This window comes from Diadema setosum, chromosome 9, assembly GCF_964275005.1.
Source record: "Diadema setosum chromosome 9, eeDiaSeto1, whole genome shotgun sequence".
NCBI classification, from domain to species: Eukaryota; Metazoa; Echinodermata; class Echinoidea; order Diadematoida; family Diadematidae; genus Diadema; species Diadema setosum.
The window spans coordinates 12802963-12817277 of NC_092693.1; the positions used below are offsets into that span (position 1 = coordinate 12802963).

At 37.8% G+C, this 14315-nt stretch overlaps 1 protein-coding gene across 1 annotated transcript; it reads left to right on the top strand.

Moving 5' to 3' along the window:
* The first annotated feature begins 802 nt into the window (after positions 1–802).
* On the top strand, positions 803–7121 carry LOC140232792 (uncharacterized). Its single transcript, XM_072312909.1, has 5 exons — positions 803–886; positions 1409–1648; positions 3307–3494; positions 4898–4987; positions 5718–7121. Exons 2-5 carry the CDS (start codon positions 1424–1426, stop codon positions 5809–5811), a joined length of 597 nt encoding a protein of 198 aa, XP_072169010.1. The 5' UTR covers positions 803–886; positions 1409–1423; the 3' UTR covers positions 5812–7121.
* The last annotated feature ends 7194 nt before the right edge of the window (positions 7122–14315 follow it).

Consider the following 14315-nt stretch of genomic DNA (forward strand, 5'->3'; position numbering starts at 1 on the left):
GTGTTTTAAGTCAAATTTTAACACAACGATTATAATATTACAAAGGAATAAATATTTCAGTCTATCGAAGTTGAAGTGTGATTTCAATTTGAATTTGCTTGTGATTTCTTGCGCTAACTTGTGATATATTTGTGACAGGGGAGGGCCATAATGATACTGAAGAAAACAAATTAGATGAGAGTGTATGGGTGACGAAAATGAGAGGGTGACGAATGGGTAAGCACACACACAAACACACACACACGTGCCCACACACACACAAAGTATATGTTCATATTTTACTTTTTTCCATTTTATATTACGTGTATATTATTGGTTAAAGTGATTAGAAATATTGTAAGAAAACTTTATAAATGAAAATCATAAACGATTATGAAAATATCAATGATAAAAATAATGATAATAAGAATGATAAAATGATGATGGTGGTGGAAGTGATAATAATAATAATGAAAATAATAATGATTATGATGATTATGATGATCGATGATGGTGGTGGTGATAATAGTAATAATGATGATAATAATAATAACAATAATAATAATAATAATAATGATAATAATAATAACACATAAAATAATAATAATAACAATAATATACACAAGTTAGGTAAAACTGCTGTTGCTTATAACAGGGACAAATTTAATATCAAGTGAAAAAATATTCTACGAAAGCCGGAGCACGTTACAGCCGCAGAGGGGCAGACACTTTCACGCATGAAACTACAGAGGGCAGCTGCGCGATCTTTACATACCCCGAGAAATTGAACGCATAAAAAAAAGTCCGACATACAAACGGCGACAGCGCACTACTCCGTCATCGTATCATCAGGAGATTCTGGGAGGTGATTTTTCTGCTTTTTCGTGATATTCATTGAAAAATTCAGGTACGATTATAGAATAACTTCTATTATAAGAGCATTTCAAATTTACGTGCGCGATATCTAGACCCCTCAACCATACATGACATTCGTGATGTCGATGGTACACGATGCAATGCCAACAATGACAACAACGTAGGCGTAGAGTGCCAGGTGCATGGACACCATGCATATTCCAATACCACTGCAAATGTCAACATCATGCATCATTGCATGCATGCTGGCTGCATGGCGAGGTCAACATGTTTTCGCTTACCATGTTGAATGGGAAAATCACGTGACCAGTAAAGCTCCAGCTGTAGAATTATTCAAGACGTGTACGTAAAATAAAACACTTCTACTTACTATTTATAGGTAATGTAGCCTGTAATTGTCATGAATCAAGATAATAATGATGTAAAATAAGTATTATTGATTGCTTTTATTTCAAATAATTTCATGTTACTGCTCATTTTTTTTTTGACATGTGACATGGGTGTACATAATTTTATCTTTAAACGTCTTGATTCACGGATCTCCATTGCCTAGTTCATCGTAAACAATATGGCTGAATTTTCGACGCTTTTCGAAGACGGCGTCCGAGCAAGAAATGTCTTCGTGCCCGATAGGCAAGAAGAACATGATGATCAGTACGAGGAGGAAGAAGAGGAGAAATATGCATTCACCGATGAATCTGGACCAGAGGAGGACACGTCCCTTCCATTTAAGGGGAAGGTTTATCTCGCTCGTCGCAAGAAACCCGATACCTGGCTCACAACAATAATTGAGGTAGAAACCCGTGTAAGCCTATCCGTAATAGGCCTATAACGGGAGGGCTAACCCGTATAAAGTAAACGTAAACCTGGGGGCTGTCCACTGGCACTGCACTGTTGTTACGTGTAACGTGTTAAACCAGGGAGGCCTGGCCACAGTGTCAGTGATGTATAACGTTAGTTGGGTGTCCAACACATACACATCGACACCCCATGTTTTTCTAGCATTTTAATATACTAGCAATAGGCCCTAATTAACTAAATTTTATTTGCCTAAAACTTCACTAACAATACTAACATGTAAAAGAAAAATACTCTGAATTCACAAGCGCGCATTTAAAATGCGATTTGTGCATTTGGGTTTGTGGTACACGCTTGCTCCGTCCAAGAATCACATTCACAACTATTAACATTAGACTCTAGAAGGTATCTACAAGATAAATTTAACTCTAATAACTGCTTCAAACGTGACGCGTGGGTTATTTTGACACACTCAGTTGTGCTGTAATTTTGAAATCAACTCCCTTTATTACCCTCGATTGACAGTATGTGTGAAATGCGTGTAATGCTTTTTCTGTGTGCTTTTATAATCGACAGTACTGTAAAAGTGGAAATTTTTGTGCATTTCATGCAACCAGAAACTAGCACGAAAGTAAAAGCACGCAAATATTTCTGCTGCCTGCATGTTCCATAGTTGATGTATTGATTCCGCGGAATTAAAAACATGCGAAACTCTTCTTGCCCGGCCGAGCACGATAAATTAGTTGCAGAAAAATATCCACTTTTACAGAATAATTGTTTTGTTGTGGATCTTGTTTATTATTGGGGTTTTGCAACTTATTTGGACATCTTCAAATCCCTAGTGAATACTGAATACTTTTTTTTTTTTTCAATTTTGGTTGGGTTTTAGGGTTCATTACATGTGGCTGAGCTGAAGTTAGAAGCCTAAAATAATTTAGCCTCCTACAACCCAGGTTTGCGGAGAATTCCATAAAATTACCTCTCTTAAGTACACATTCCCTTTGTTTTGGTAAGTTTTGACTTGTTACTAACTTCACAAAGGGAAGACTCAAGTGCTCTTTTATTATGCAAGAAATGTGAATGTTGAATTTTCTTTATATTTCATGTAGGCCTATATCATTCACAACATTTCCTAGATGTTTAAAGTTTGAAGGGATTGTCTAATTTTCTTAAACTTTCAGTTTCACTGATATGTTCAACTTATTGCTGCATTCACTCAATCCACATTTACTGTAAATGTCAATATTTTCGTGTGATTAATTTTTCGTGTTGAGCGGCTCAAAAACATATTCGCGGATTGTTAAATTCGCGCTACACAATTGTCAATCCATTCACAATGTGCAGAGAAAATTACGAAGATATTTTCATGGGTTTTAGAATTCTCGCTAGCCAGAAGTATTGCGACTTACACGAAAATGAATGTGCCGCTAAAATTTCCGCATTTACAGTACCGGTATATAAAGGTGAACTTGTCCTTTTACCTGGCATGTCTCATGGTGTACTGAAGTCATTCAAATACACAGGTAAAATGTAGGCAGTTAAACAGTGCAATGTAAAAAACCCAATAGCTTAAATATTTATTTTTCACACCTCAGTGCATACAGTTTGCTGACAAATGTTTAGATGTATATATAAATGTTTCATTTCTTTCAGATCTTGGTGGTTATTTTTGTGGCATGGTTCATCTACTTCTCCTACTACCACATGGACAAGCTGCAGTTCCATGTCACCCACTTCTATGCTCACCTTGGCCAGCCTCATGCAGCCCACATGGTGGGTCAGAGGTATCTGTGGGGAGAAGGAACCCACACTGATGAAGACAAAGCCATGGAGTGGTTCAGGTAATTAGTGTGACTGAAGTGTGCATGCTATTGCTAGTAACCTCAGTCTTGCTGCACTGTGCTCCGTGCAATGAATGGGACAAAAACAGGATGATTAAACTCTGGGGGGGGGGGGGAAAGCAGGATGATTAAACTCTGGGACAAAAAAACAGGATGATTAAACTCTGGGACAAAAAAAAAAAAAAAAAAGGTGAAAAAAAGGATGACAAAACTCTGGGACAAAAAACAGGATGATTAAACTTTCGCAATCACAATGAAGGGATTACAGTATCAGATTAAGCTGAGGTTTTGGACACTAATTTAGCACATTCTATTCATGAGTGATACCATCTCTGCACACAGAGGCACTATCCTTTCAAACTTCAGAGTTGAAAGTGAGAAAGTGAGGGGTGTGTGGAGGGTTTTTAAGAAATGAAAGGGGACCTTAAGACCTACCTAATTAAATCAAACTTGGTAAGAAAATGCTCTAGAAACACTGCAAAGAAAAAAAGATCTCTCATTTGTTACTTGATCCCAAAGTTTAGAATTATGTCGGAAAACTGTTCTTTCAGAAAATTAAAAAAATATAGAAAAACCCGAAGACTGACTATGTTGATCCATTCACCTACTTTAAGTCTTCATGTAGAGCCAAGGCGAGCAACTTCTTCGTGTTGTTGTTTTGTTTTGTTTTTTGGGGGTTTTTTTTGTGATGCACAGTCATACACTGTATTTGTACTTTCTTTCTGTGGTTTTTTTTTTTTTTTTTTTTTTTTTTTTTTTTTGCGAGCAACAAAATGGACATAAAAATTTGTCTTACAGTTAAAGAATACTAAATGAAACACAAATACAGTGCTAAATAACCGGTACCATACCTCACTTCAACAAGCATTGCTACTGCTTCCTGAATGCAGGCTTTTAGGTGAGTATGAATTATTCTTCAGGGATATGTTGTTGTCAAAGTAATGGAATTTACTAGAGTTATATTTCTCTTCCATCCGTCAACCCACACTCATGTATCACACCTTTTTATTTTTATTTTCTAAATGACAATGTTAGATGAAAGACAAGATACCTTTTAGCTACTAATTTCCAAAGTTGTACATTGTCAGTCAGCTAGTCAGCCAGGTTGCCATTTTTTTTTTAAGTCCTAAACTGTGAACCACTGTCAAATGTATACATAATGTACAATGTACAATTCAGTGCATGCATATTTTAATTTCACTGGATCAGTAATGTAGTTCATACCCATTGACATACTTGAAGTAAACTCAACAGAGAAAAAAGGAACACAACATGATCCAAAGTAGAGATGAATGATTATCGTAAGTTTAGGGAGAATTTGGCTGCTTCACTAGGATGGTTCAATATTCCAGGTTACTCTTTTAGTCTTATGTCAAGTCATTCTTCTTTTGTTTCATCTATAGATATGCTGCTGATAGAGGGCATGCTCATGCGTCTCATAATCTTGCGATTGGTCATCTCCATGGATACAAGACTGATGTCAAGGATAAAGAGTAAGTGCATCAAGTGTTGTCCACATGATTGATGTGTTTGATTTTCCATGTCTGTCCTCTGTAAAGTCAGTATTATAATTGTATGCGTAGGTTTCCATGTTTTTAATTATATCCATGTGAGAGAGTTACATGAACAAAGTTACAGGTTACATGTTAAATTGTCATGTCATGTGCCTTGCAGTCACTCAATTATAATCTTTCTATATGTATATTACACGATTTGTCTGTCTCTTCACTTTTTTTTCTTTCTTTTTTTTTTTTTTTGGGGGGGGCATGTTTGTGCTTAATTTTACCACACAACTTCATACAGTGTAGGATTGTATTTCTTCCATAACCCCACTGCCCCCCCCCCCCAAAAAAAAGGGACTACGTAAGAAATTACATGCTATTGTCAGTGACATTTTCGTTTTCCTAGTTCTTTACTCATAAATTGTTTAGCCTGTTGGTATGGGTTTTGCAACTGGGTTTTTAACTTTGCAACTGGGTTTTTAAATGGGTCCTATGGGACCCCCTTAACCCTGCCACACCACATTATCTGCAGTAATGTACTACCATGACCGACCATAGTAGCAAGGTGTGGCCTTCAAGGTAAATTCAAGGTAAAGGTAAATATGGCACGGCCATGGGTGTAATATAGAAGAGATTTAATGCTGTAGTGCTGATTAGGTGTCTGCCTGCATTTCTGTAACATGTATGTACATGACTGTGTACTCACTCTGTCTCCCTCCAGCGAAGCCCGCACTCTCCTGGAATATGCGGCCGACAACGGTGTGCACGAGGCGCATGATGCACTCCACCGGCTCTGCCCCCACGGCCAGTGTTAGCTGCATGCAGACTCCTGAGCAGCCATCAAATGTAGAGCTCATCTCCCTCACAGGCAGTTTTTCATGTTATCAGAGCTGAAAAATCTCTCTTCTGTTGGACAAATTGGACACAGTGCATCTTGATAAGTCAATGTTTATCTCCTTGTAGAAACCTGATATTAACAGTTTGCACAGTTTACCTATGCTCTATGAAATTGCTACTCTTCCTTGAATTGGCAGTTTGTACTGAGTTTAAAGCAATCTACACATTATGAATTCACCTACCTTCTAACCGTGTTGTCAAGACGGTCAAATATAGCAATGGTAAATTATTGTTGGACTACAGTGTATTAGCAAAACGATTCTTGTGATGTTGGTATTTTGTGTTTCTCAAGGGATACTGTATGTGTGCTGCCTTTCATATGAGGAAAAGTTTTCTCTGCATGGAAATTACTGTATACATGTACTTATGCTTCATATACTACACATATTTTCCTCCGTAACAAGTATTTTCAGAAAAAGCCATTTGCAGAGTTATTGATACTTCAAGGAAAATGTTAAATTCTGCTATTTTACAATTGACAAGAGGCATGAATGGATGTATTTGACAGTTGTGCCATGAGATCCCTCTAGCTGAAATCTTTAACAATTACAGCACTGAAATATAAAGTTTTTCTGCTGAAGAGAAAACAAAAATTGCACCCATTACATGATGTACTACATAACCTTACAGGTGTTTGATAAGAGCACACCTGCTGATTGTTTTGTAGGTTTTGCATTTTTTTTTTTGGTAGCATTCCTCGATGGCATGGAAAAATAATCTTAAGACGATTCTAAAGATTGGGTTATCAATAACCTTATTTTTCATATAGCCTTGTCCTACGAGTATTGAAGGAGTTCCTCTGTATATAGTATGTGTTCTGTATTCTTATTACATCAAATGTCTTTCAGATAATCGACACCTTGATATATACATACGTATTACATTCCAGTTCCCTGTACGGATCAAATGTACTGTAAGTGCGCAAGTCAAGATTCGCGTACTCTTTGATGTGAATATACTTTTACAAGTGACGTATGTTTACATTTTCTGCGATATTATGTAGAGATGACATGCTTAGCCAGGAAGTCAGTTTGTAATTTGCAACTTGACAAAATACAATGTATAAAGCAAACAAACAAACAAAAACGATGAATTAAAACTTACTGCATTATGTACATGTATTACTTTTCCTCGCAAGTCATAGTGTGGCATTAAACCACCCGACAACCACATTATTTAAAGGGAAGATAAACCCCAAGAACAATGTGGATTGAGTGAAAGCAGCAACATTAGTAGAACACATCAGTGAAAGTTTGAAGAAAATCGGACAATCGATGCAAAAGTTATGAATTTTTAAAGTTTTTATGTTGGAACCGCTGGATGAGGAGACTACTAGAGGTTATGACGTATGAGTGGACTACAATATCAAGAAAATATAAAGAAAATACTACAAAAATCCATTTTTCATGAAAATTACAAATTCCATCAACTTGATATTGACATATGGTAAGGGTAGCAATTATTCCCCTGCTTTCTGAAAGTGGTTGGTCCACTGCTCTTTCATAATTCTAGAAAAGTGAATTTTTGTTGAATATCCTTTATATTTTCTTTGTATTGTTGTCCACTCATACGTCATATCCTCTAGTAGTCTCCTCATCCAGCGGTTCCAACACCGAAACTTTAAAAATTCATAACTTTTGCATCGATTGTCCGATTTTTCTCAAACTTTCACTGATGTGTTCTACTAATGTTGCTGCTTTCGCTCAATCCACATTGCTCTTTGGGTTTACCTTCCCTTTAATTGTTTATTAATTAGATGTCCATGAATGGCCAAAATGCTTTCTTTGAAGTGATTTTAGTATCACAGCAGTGTATGACATACGATTAGGCAGTGCACATAATTATGCCATAGTGTATGGTTTTCCTTTTTAATTGTTTGCTTGGTGTTAAGTAGCAATGTGCCTTTTGACAACAGAACTGTACATCAGTTTGTTTTGAGTTTGTGCAATAAAGTTTCTGCCAGTTTCTAGTGAATAGCATTTAAAGTCATCTGCCTTTAGTGGGTCCATCATTTCTTATGTGTGCACGTCACCATTTTAGCAAGGAGGTGGGATGAGATCTCTTCCCACCTCCCTGGTTTTATTGATTGTATTTTCAATTATACGTCATGTACAATGTTTGTTCTTATATACACAACAATACAAGGACTGTAGAGTGCTGCAAAGAGATTTTACAATAGTATTTAACTGTAACCAATTTCAATGCTTTACTCCTGAAAATAAGATCGTCAGTTCTTAGTTCAGTATAGCATACTGGTATATGGATACAAGATTATTATCAGCAAAAATGACAGTTAAAAAAAATCAAATAAATACATACTGTACGAGCTGAAATTTTTGCAGTGGTTTTATTTTCGCGAATTTCGCGTCTCGTCTTTGAACCGCGAAGATAACAACACGCGAAAAGTTCAGTAAGCCCTCGCAACCGCGAAATTAACAACACGCGAAAATGTCCTCCAAATAGCAATTTGCGAAAATATCTGTACGTGAAAATTTCAGCTTGTACAGTAAATGAATTAAAGGAAATGCACTGTATAATGCACTGTGAACGTTTGTGCGTGTGTGTGTGTGTGTGTGTATTCCAAGTGACTCCAATAGCTGATACCGTATAGCTACAATCTAATTTTGTTTCCTGTTTGTCAGTTTCCATCTGTGGAAACTTCAGTGATTATATTTGCATATTTTATAGATACCTGTTGAAAAAGGGCCCTTTACATCAAAACAGCTTACCTTCGAGCTTGTGATCTGCATGATTGTTGGTGTGCGGTGAGCAGCCAAAGGAAAAGCTCCTTTAAAAGAAAAATGCATTTCCAGCTTTGAACGTCAGCCTTTTTCACACTCTAGCAAAAGACAACCTGGGGGTTGGAATGAGCGCACGTGAGATATAGACTCATTCAACCCCCTTCAACTAAGGTTCATGGTGGTCTGCCCTCAATTTGGCGCATTCCCCTCTCACTACAACTCTGTAACCTTTGACAGCCCCCAAATTACACCTAATGTGAAACTCCTCCGAAACCTAGCAACAAAAATGCATTTTCATTGTATTACATATCACATAGAATGCTGCACGGCTGGATGGACTTCCTATGGAGCTCAGATGTGAGTGCATCTGACTAGTTAGTGGCTACTCACCAAGCGTAACGCTTTCAAAAGAGAAAACAGATTAGACCTAAATACGATTACTGATGTCCCGAAAGGATTACTGATGTCCCGTCAACTCGGGAGTCAAGGTGCTAGTGAATTTGAAACCTGATGGAAAGGACAACATTGTGTGCAATAGATCGTTTCTTTCACCACAAAGCTGGGAGATCTGCCCCACCCTTAGCAAGAACTGATGAATGAATTCCAGCTTAAGTAACTTGATTGGTGAGAGCAGGTAATAAAATGGCTCGTTAATACGTTATCAGGAAAAGAAACGCCAAGAGTCTATTGAACTTCAAGGAGATTTACTTTGAATGAATCACAATGCCCTTTCAACTTCTACTTCCAAAGGGTGCTTCTCATCAAAGCCTGTTCAGTAACTGGATGAGGGTTTGTGGTGTGTTTCTGACAGTGTATGCAAGTTGTGCTTTGTGCTCTTTCGAGTGTACATACACAAACGCACACAGCACTGTGGTATCATGGGGCATTGCTTTTTTGTCTACTGTACATTTTCAGTGAAAGATGAGTCTCTCTGTTCGACTTGATCTTGAACTCCATGCAGCATTGCCTTTTTGATGCTGATTTATGCTGCCTAGAATTTCTCGATTTAACAGGGATATGGGTAGGTACATTTACTCATCTCTTCAAAACCGAAGTTTCAACAAAATGATCGATTTAAAGCAAGCAGCTGAGAATGGGACTAATGACATCGTTGGTCATGATCAAGGCCATTTGTTTGTATAGAGGGGAGAAAGCGATTTTGTCAAATATACGAATCTAGGCTACCGATCGATGCATAGTCAACACACTGATAACTACAAAAGTTCACAAGGTTTAAGAAGCATTCTGTGTGGGGAAAGAATAACTCCAAATTATTATATACATATCATTACAGATAACCATTTTAGTGTACTTTTCAGAATTCTTTCCTCTACAAGTTACATCGAATGAAATAAAAAGAACATCAAGAAGATTGATCACCTTTATAGAAATTTCCTGACAAGCATTTGTGCTTTAAGTCAGTTCTCATTGAATCTCATTTTACAATCGAAGTATCCAGTATGCTAAACGATGCAAGCTTAAGAAGTGAACATTTTAAGCACTATATAGGCCCCTACAATTTATGATTTGCGCATTCACTGAGATATACAATTTAAAGAGAAAAAAAAAAACAAAGAGAGGAACTTTTACAATCCAAATTGCGAATGAGTAATCCCTGATGTCGGTAAATGCGATTGCTCGACGCAAGAGGACATCAAAACTTTCTGCGATGATGATAATGAAGACACGATCATACTAGTTACAAAGTTGCTAAAGGTATTGTTAAATGGCAATAATGCAGCAATAATGATAACAATGACAACATTAATGCTAACATGATAACAATACACATACCGACAGAATTTTTCCATGTACCATCGACAATCTGTGCATAGGTTCATTGGCTGTTCATTTTCGTTTTTAGGAATTGTGTATGACTAAAGGGGCTGTAGTTTTTCTTTTTCTTTAACCCTTCAAATTTTTGCAACTTTCTGCATCCGATCACTCTGGCACTTTTGCTCTGATTCTATCAATATCATCGAATACAATATTTCCTTTAAGACAAATGTTCCGCAAACACATTCGTTACCATATTGTTGGAAAGTGCTAGCATCACCGCTTCCATGACAACAGCATATATACACGGAATAGAAAATGAGGATCAAAACCAAACGATGAAAAAAGTCAAGAAAAAGACTTAAAAAGATAAGGAACAGCGCTGCAATGGCAAGGGCAACCCTATCGATTGATATTTTTGTTGAGCAAACTAATCACCGTTTCGTACAAATATGATTCTGCCCATTTATTTGCTTCATGCCCTGCAGCGAGTCCACAAGAAGTCTTGGAATGAGCCAATCGACAGCCAACATCTGGCTGCACTTTCACGTTTGCTTTCTTGCTGCGGCGAGCGTATTAATGATACGGGAAACTGATTTGAATGATTCCATTACGTCCGAGTTCTCATATTTCGTATTTCATAGTTATTCTTGAATCAAGGAACAGTCAGAGAAGAACAGAAATTATAAGCAGCCGGCAGATACGGATGGACAATTGGAAATAATATTTAAGGATTTAAACGAATGTTCTGAGCATATGTAAATCGAAGGAATATATCGTATACGCGAATCACACGATCTGTTCTGCTGACGAGACCTCAGTATATAATATTCGGTGTAAAATCTCCGTTTGCCACTTTAAAACATACAAATAGAAGGAAGCACTCGTTGGTACCAACAGACGCGATGGGAACTCCAACACGTTTCTGTGCCAGGCAGACAACAGAAATATGATTTTGACATTCTTATATACAACTGCACATTATTGATTTCATTCGGATGTAATTAGACTTTTGTTCTGTTCGGTTGACTGCGTGCATTATTTCACCAATTCTTGCGTTGCTCGATTCTACATGGTAAAGAAGTTCTGCAGAAGGGAAGGAGGAGGAAAACCAGGAGGAGAGAAAAAGGAGGAAATGGGCAGCAAGAAGAACAATGAGACAGAGAAGAAGGAAAGGAAGAAATTAAACGTTGGACAATGACTCGATAGTTTGCACTATTTGTCGCGATCACTAGAATTTCGTTCCGAGGATCACATCCTATAAACATTTTGCTGCAGAAGTTGGCATTCGCCATCACACGGATTCATGAACGATGCACTGAGGGTTTTTACGCTTTTCGGGATACTGAGCATCCGCTGGTTTTACGATGTGCCAGTTTCAAATCATTTTCCTCCTACTCATTTTGAATGTAGGATTCGTGGTTCAGATGCCTCCCGCTGTACCCCGTAAGTTTTCATTAACTTTTAAAGTGTGTTTGTGTGTGTTTCATTGACTATGGCAAGTGATTTCAGTTACGAGAGTCGGTGATGAATAACAAGTTTTACACAGGAATTCTCGAAATTTTGAGTAGAGAAAAAAAAGATCTGTATGAAATACATGTGGTTATTGGTTAAAGGCCTATTAGAGTTTGTATATTGATGGGTGCATGATTGTGTGTGTGTGTGTGTGTGTCCGTCAAAATATGTTTTAATGAGTCATCAAACTCTATTTCATTTCGATATTATTTCAGTCTATGTGGTTATTTCGTACGTAAATACCCGTGATATTTTTTTTTCTTTTTTTACAGAGCTGTTTCACTGTGGCAATTCCATTTTTACCTGTATACGAGAGTAGGAAATAACGACTCTTTATAACTGAATGCTTCTCCTTTATCCGTTATATCGTATACCAACGCGTTTTATAATAATAATAATATAACTATTAACTACAGCGATGTCATGATTGTACGCGTGTTGAAAAGTTATCTAGGCCTTTAGTTTGTGTAGGATGATTCAGGGTTATTTCAAACAGAGACCGATATTCAAGTATCTGATACCATTATAATTTAATTTTGCAATCACTCTACGCAAAAGTAGATAGAAATGGATAAAGAAACGTGGTGCAATGACAGACTGAAGTCAAGTTTTGATTTTTGATACGGTTTATAGTTTGTTTTTGTTTTGTCTTTTGTTTCGTGTGAGCGTGTGTGTGTGTGCGTATTTTTTGTTGTTTGTTTGTTTGTTTAAAATATCGATCGAGAGCTTGAAAGAGCATCATTGTACGGAATTTCTTCTCAACCAAGCAATCATGCGTCTCTCTCCTCTGTGCGTTGGTCAATGCAGGACTATGCGGTCAATTCAAGCACGATCCTGAGCAATTAGGCGGCACCTGCCTCCGAGACCAGTTTGTCATCAAAGAATTCCGGGTGCGATCGACGACGCGATGCGCCGCAGCCTGCCTCCGCAACCTTTCCTGCCATTCCATAGACGTCATCGACGAAGTCGGTCAATATACGGGGCCCAGATCTCGGGGGAAACGGTGCCAACTGAATTCTGTTTCTCTTCTGACACACCCTGAAGGGGCGGTTTCCAAACCGAGTGGATGCTGCCGACACTACGCGCTCAGGACGGAGGAGACGTGCGGGAGAAATTTTCGTCGAGGTCCGGGAAAATCGCCGAGCGCGGGAGCGAGAAAGGGGGCGGGATCAAGTTCAAGCACGGTAACACCCGACACGTCGACCGTGTCATATCCTCGGGCTCGTGCCACACATGCAACACACTGGAATGGCCATCATATCACCAACCATGGGATCACACGCACCAACAGGGAATTAGCAACGCCCGGGGTAACGCCGTCTACAGAACTACGACCAACCCCAAAGAGAGAGGCCGATGGTGAGACAGATGATGACAGTAAGGATGATGACAGTGATAACAGTGACGATGACAGTGACGAAGACGACAAGTAAAAGGGTTGGGATGGGTCATGTTGTCTATTAGATGTCTAGATTATGTAATACATGCGACTCCTGTGATAATGAAGTCTTAGGGACCGGCAGGTTTCTTTCGAGATATCTGAATTTGGTTACAGCCGAACAATAAAGTAATACATATAAATTTGTTACTTCGCTATAACAAGAGTTCCGTAATAGCCGTGTTCATCATAACGGGAGTGCGCTGCAGAAGATACCTATCTGTTACCATGAAGCTTGACTTCTGATGTTCACATTTCCTCTTTTAGTTTAATGATGTATTGTCTTCTTTATCTCGGTCTGTAGGCTTGCTCAGAACTGAAGGTGTCAATGTATTATGATAATCATAACAATAACGTGTATTACAGAAAATGATCAGTGTGCAGTGAATTTATTTTGTAGAACAACATCTTGATCATGCCCTATGTGCTTCTTGTATCAAGGCAGTGCCAAACATGAAAGAAAAATATATATATATATATTAGATATTGGATAATGGCTTCAGTTATGTTTTTCATCATTCTCATCATAACTGAAAATGATGATGGAGATGATAATCACTAGAGTAGAGCGTAATCATCTCAAGCATCATTATTGCCATCATTGTTTTCATTTTTTACTTAATATCAATAACAATGTGACATAGGCATGAAACTGATTCCACTTTGATTGAACAGTGCAGTAAAAACATGATTTTCTTGGGAATTGCACTGCCACCATAAAAAAGATAAAAAGATAAAGTTTCTTATGAATAATGAGATTAAAGAGAACAAGATAAAAATACTTCCACCCCCCCCCCCCAAAAAAAAAGAAGAAGAAGAAGAAGAACAGAAAGACCCTTAGCAAAGCTCACATGCCAACCTGACAACACTTTGATAGGTCTTTGGTCATAATTATACTATCAGTGACAAAGGCCATCTTCAAATACAGTTTAGAATAAATGTATGCAGCAAT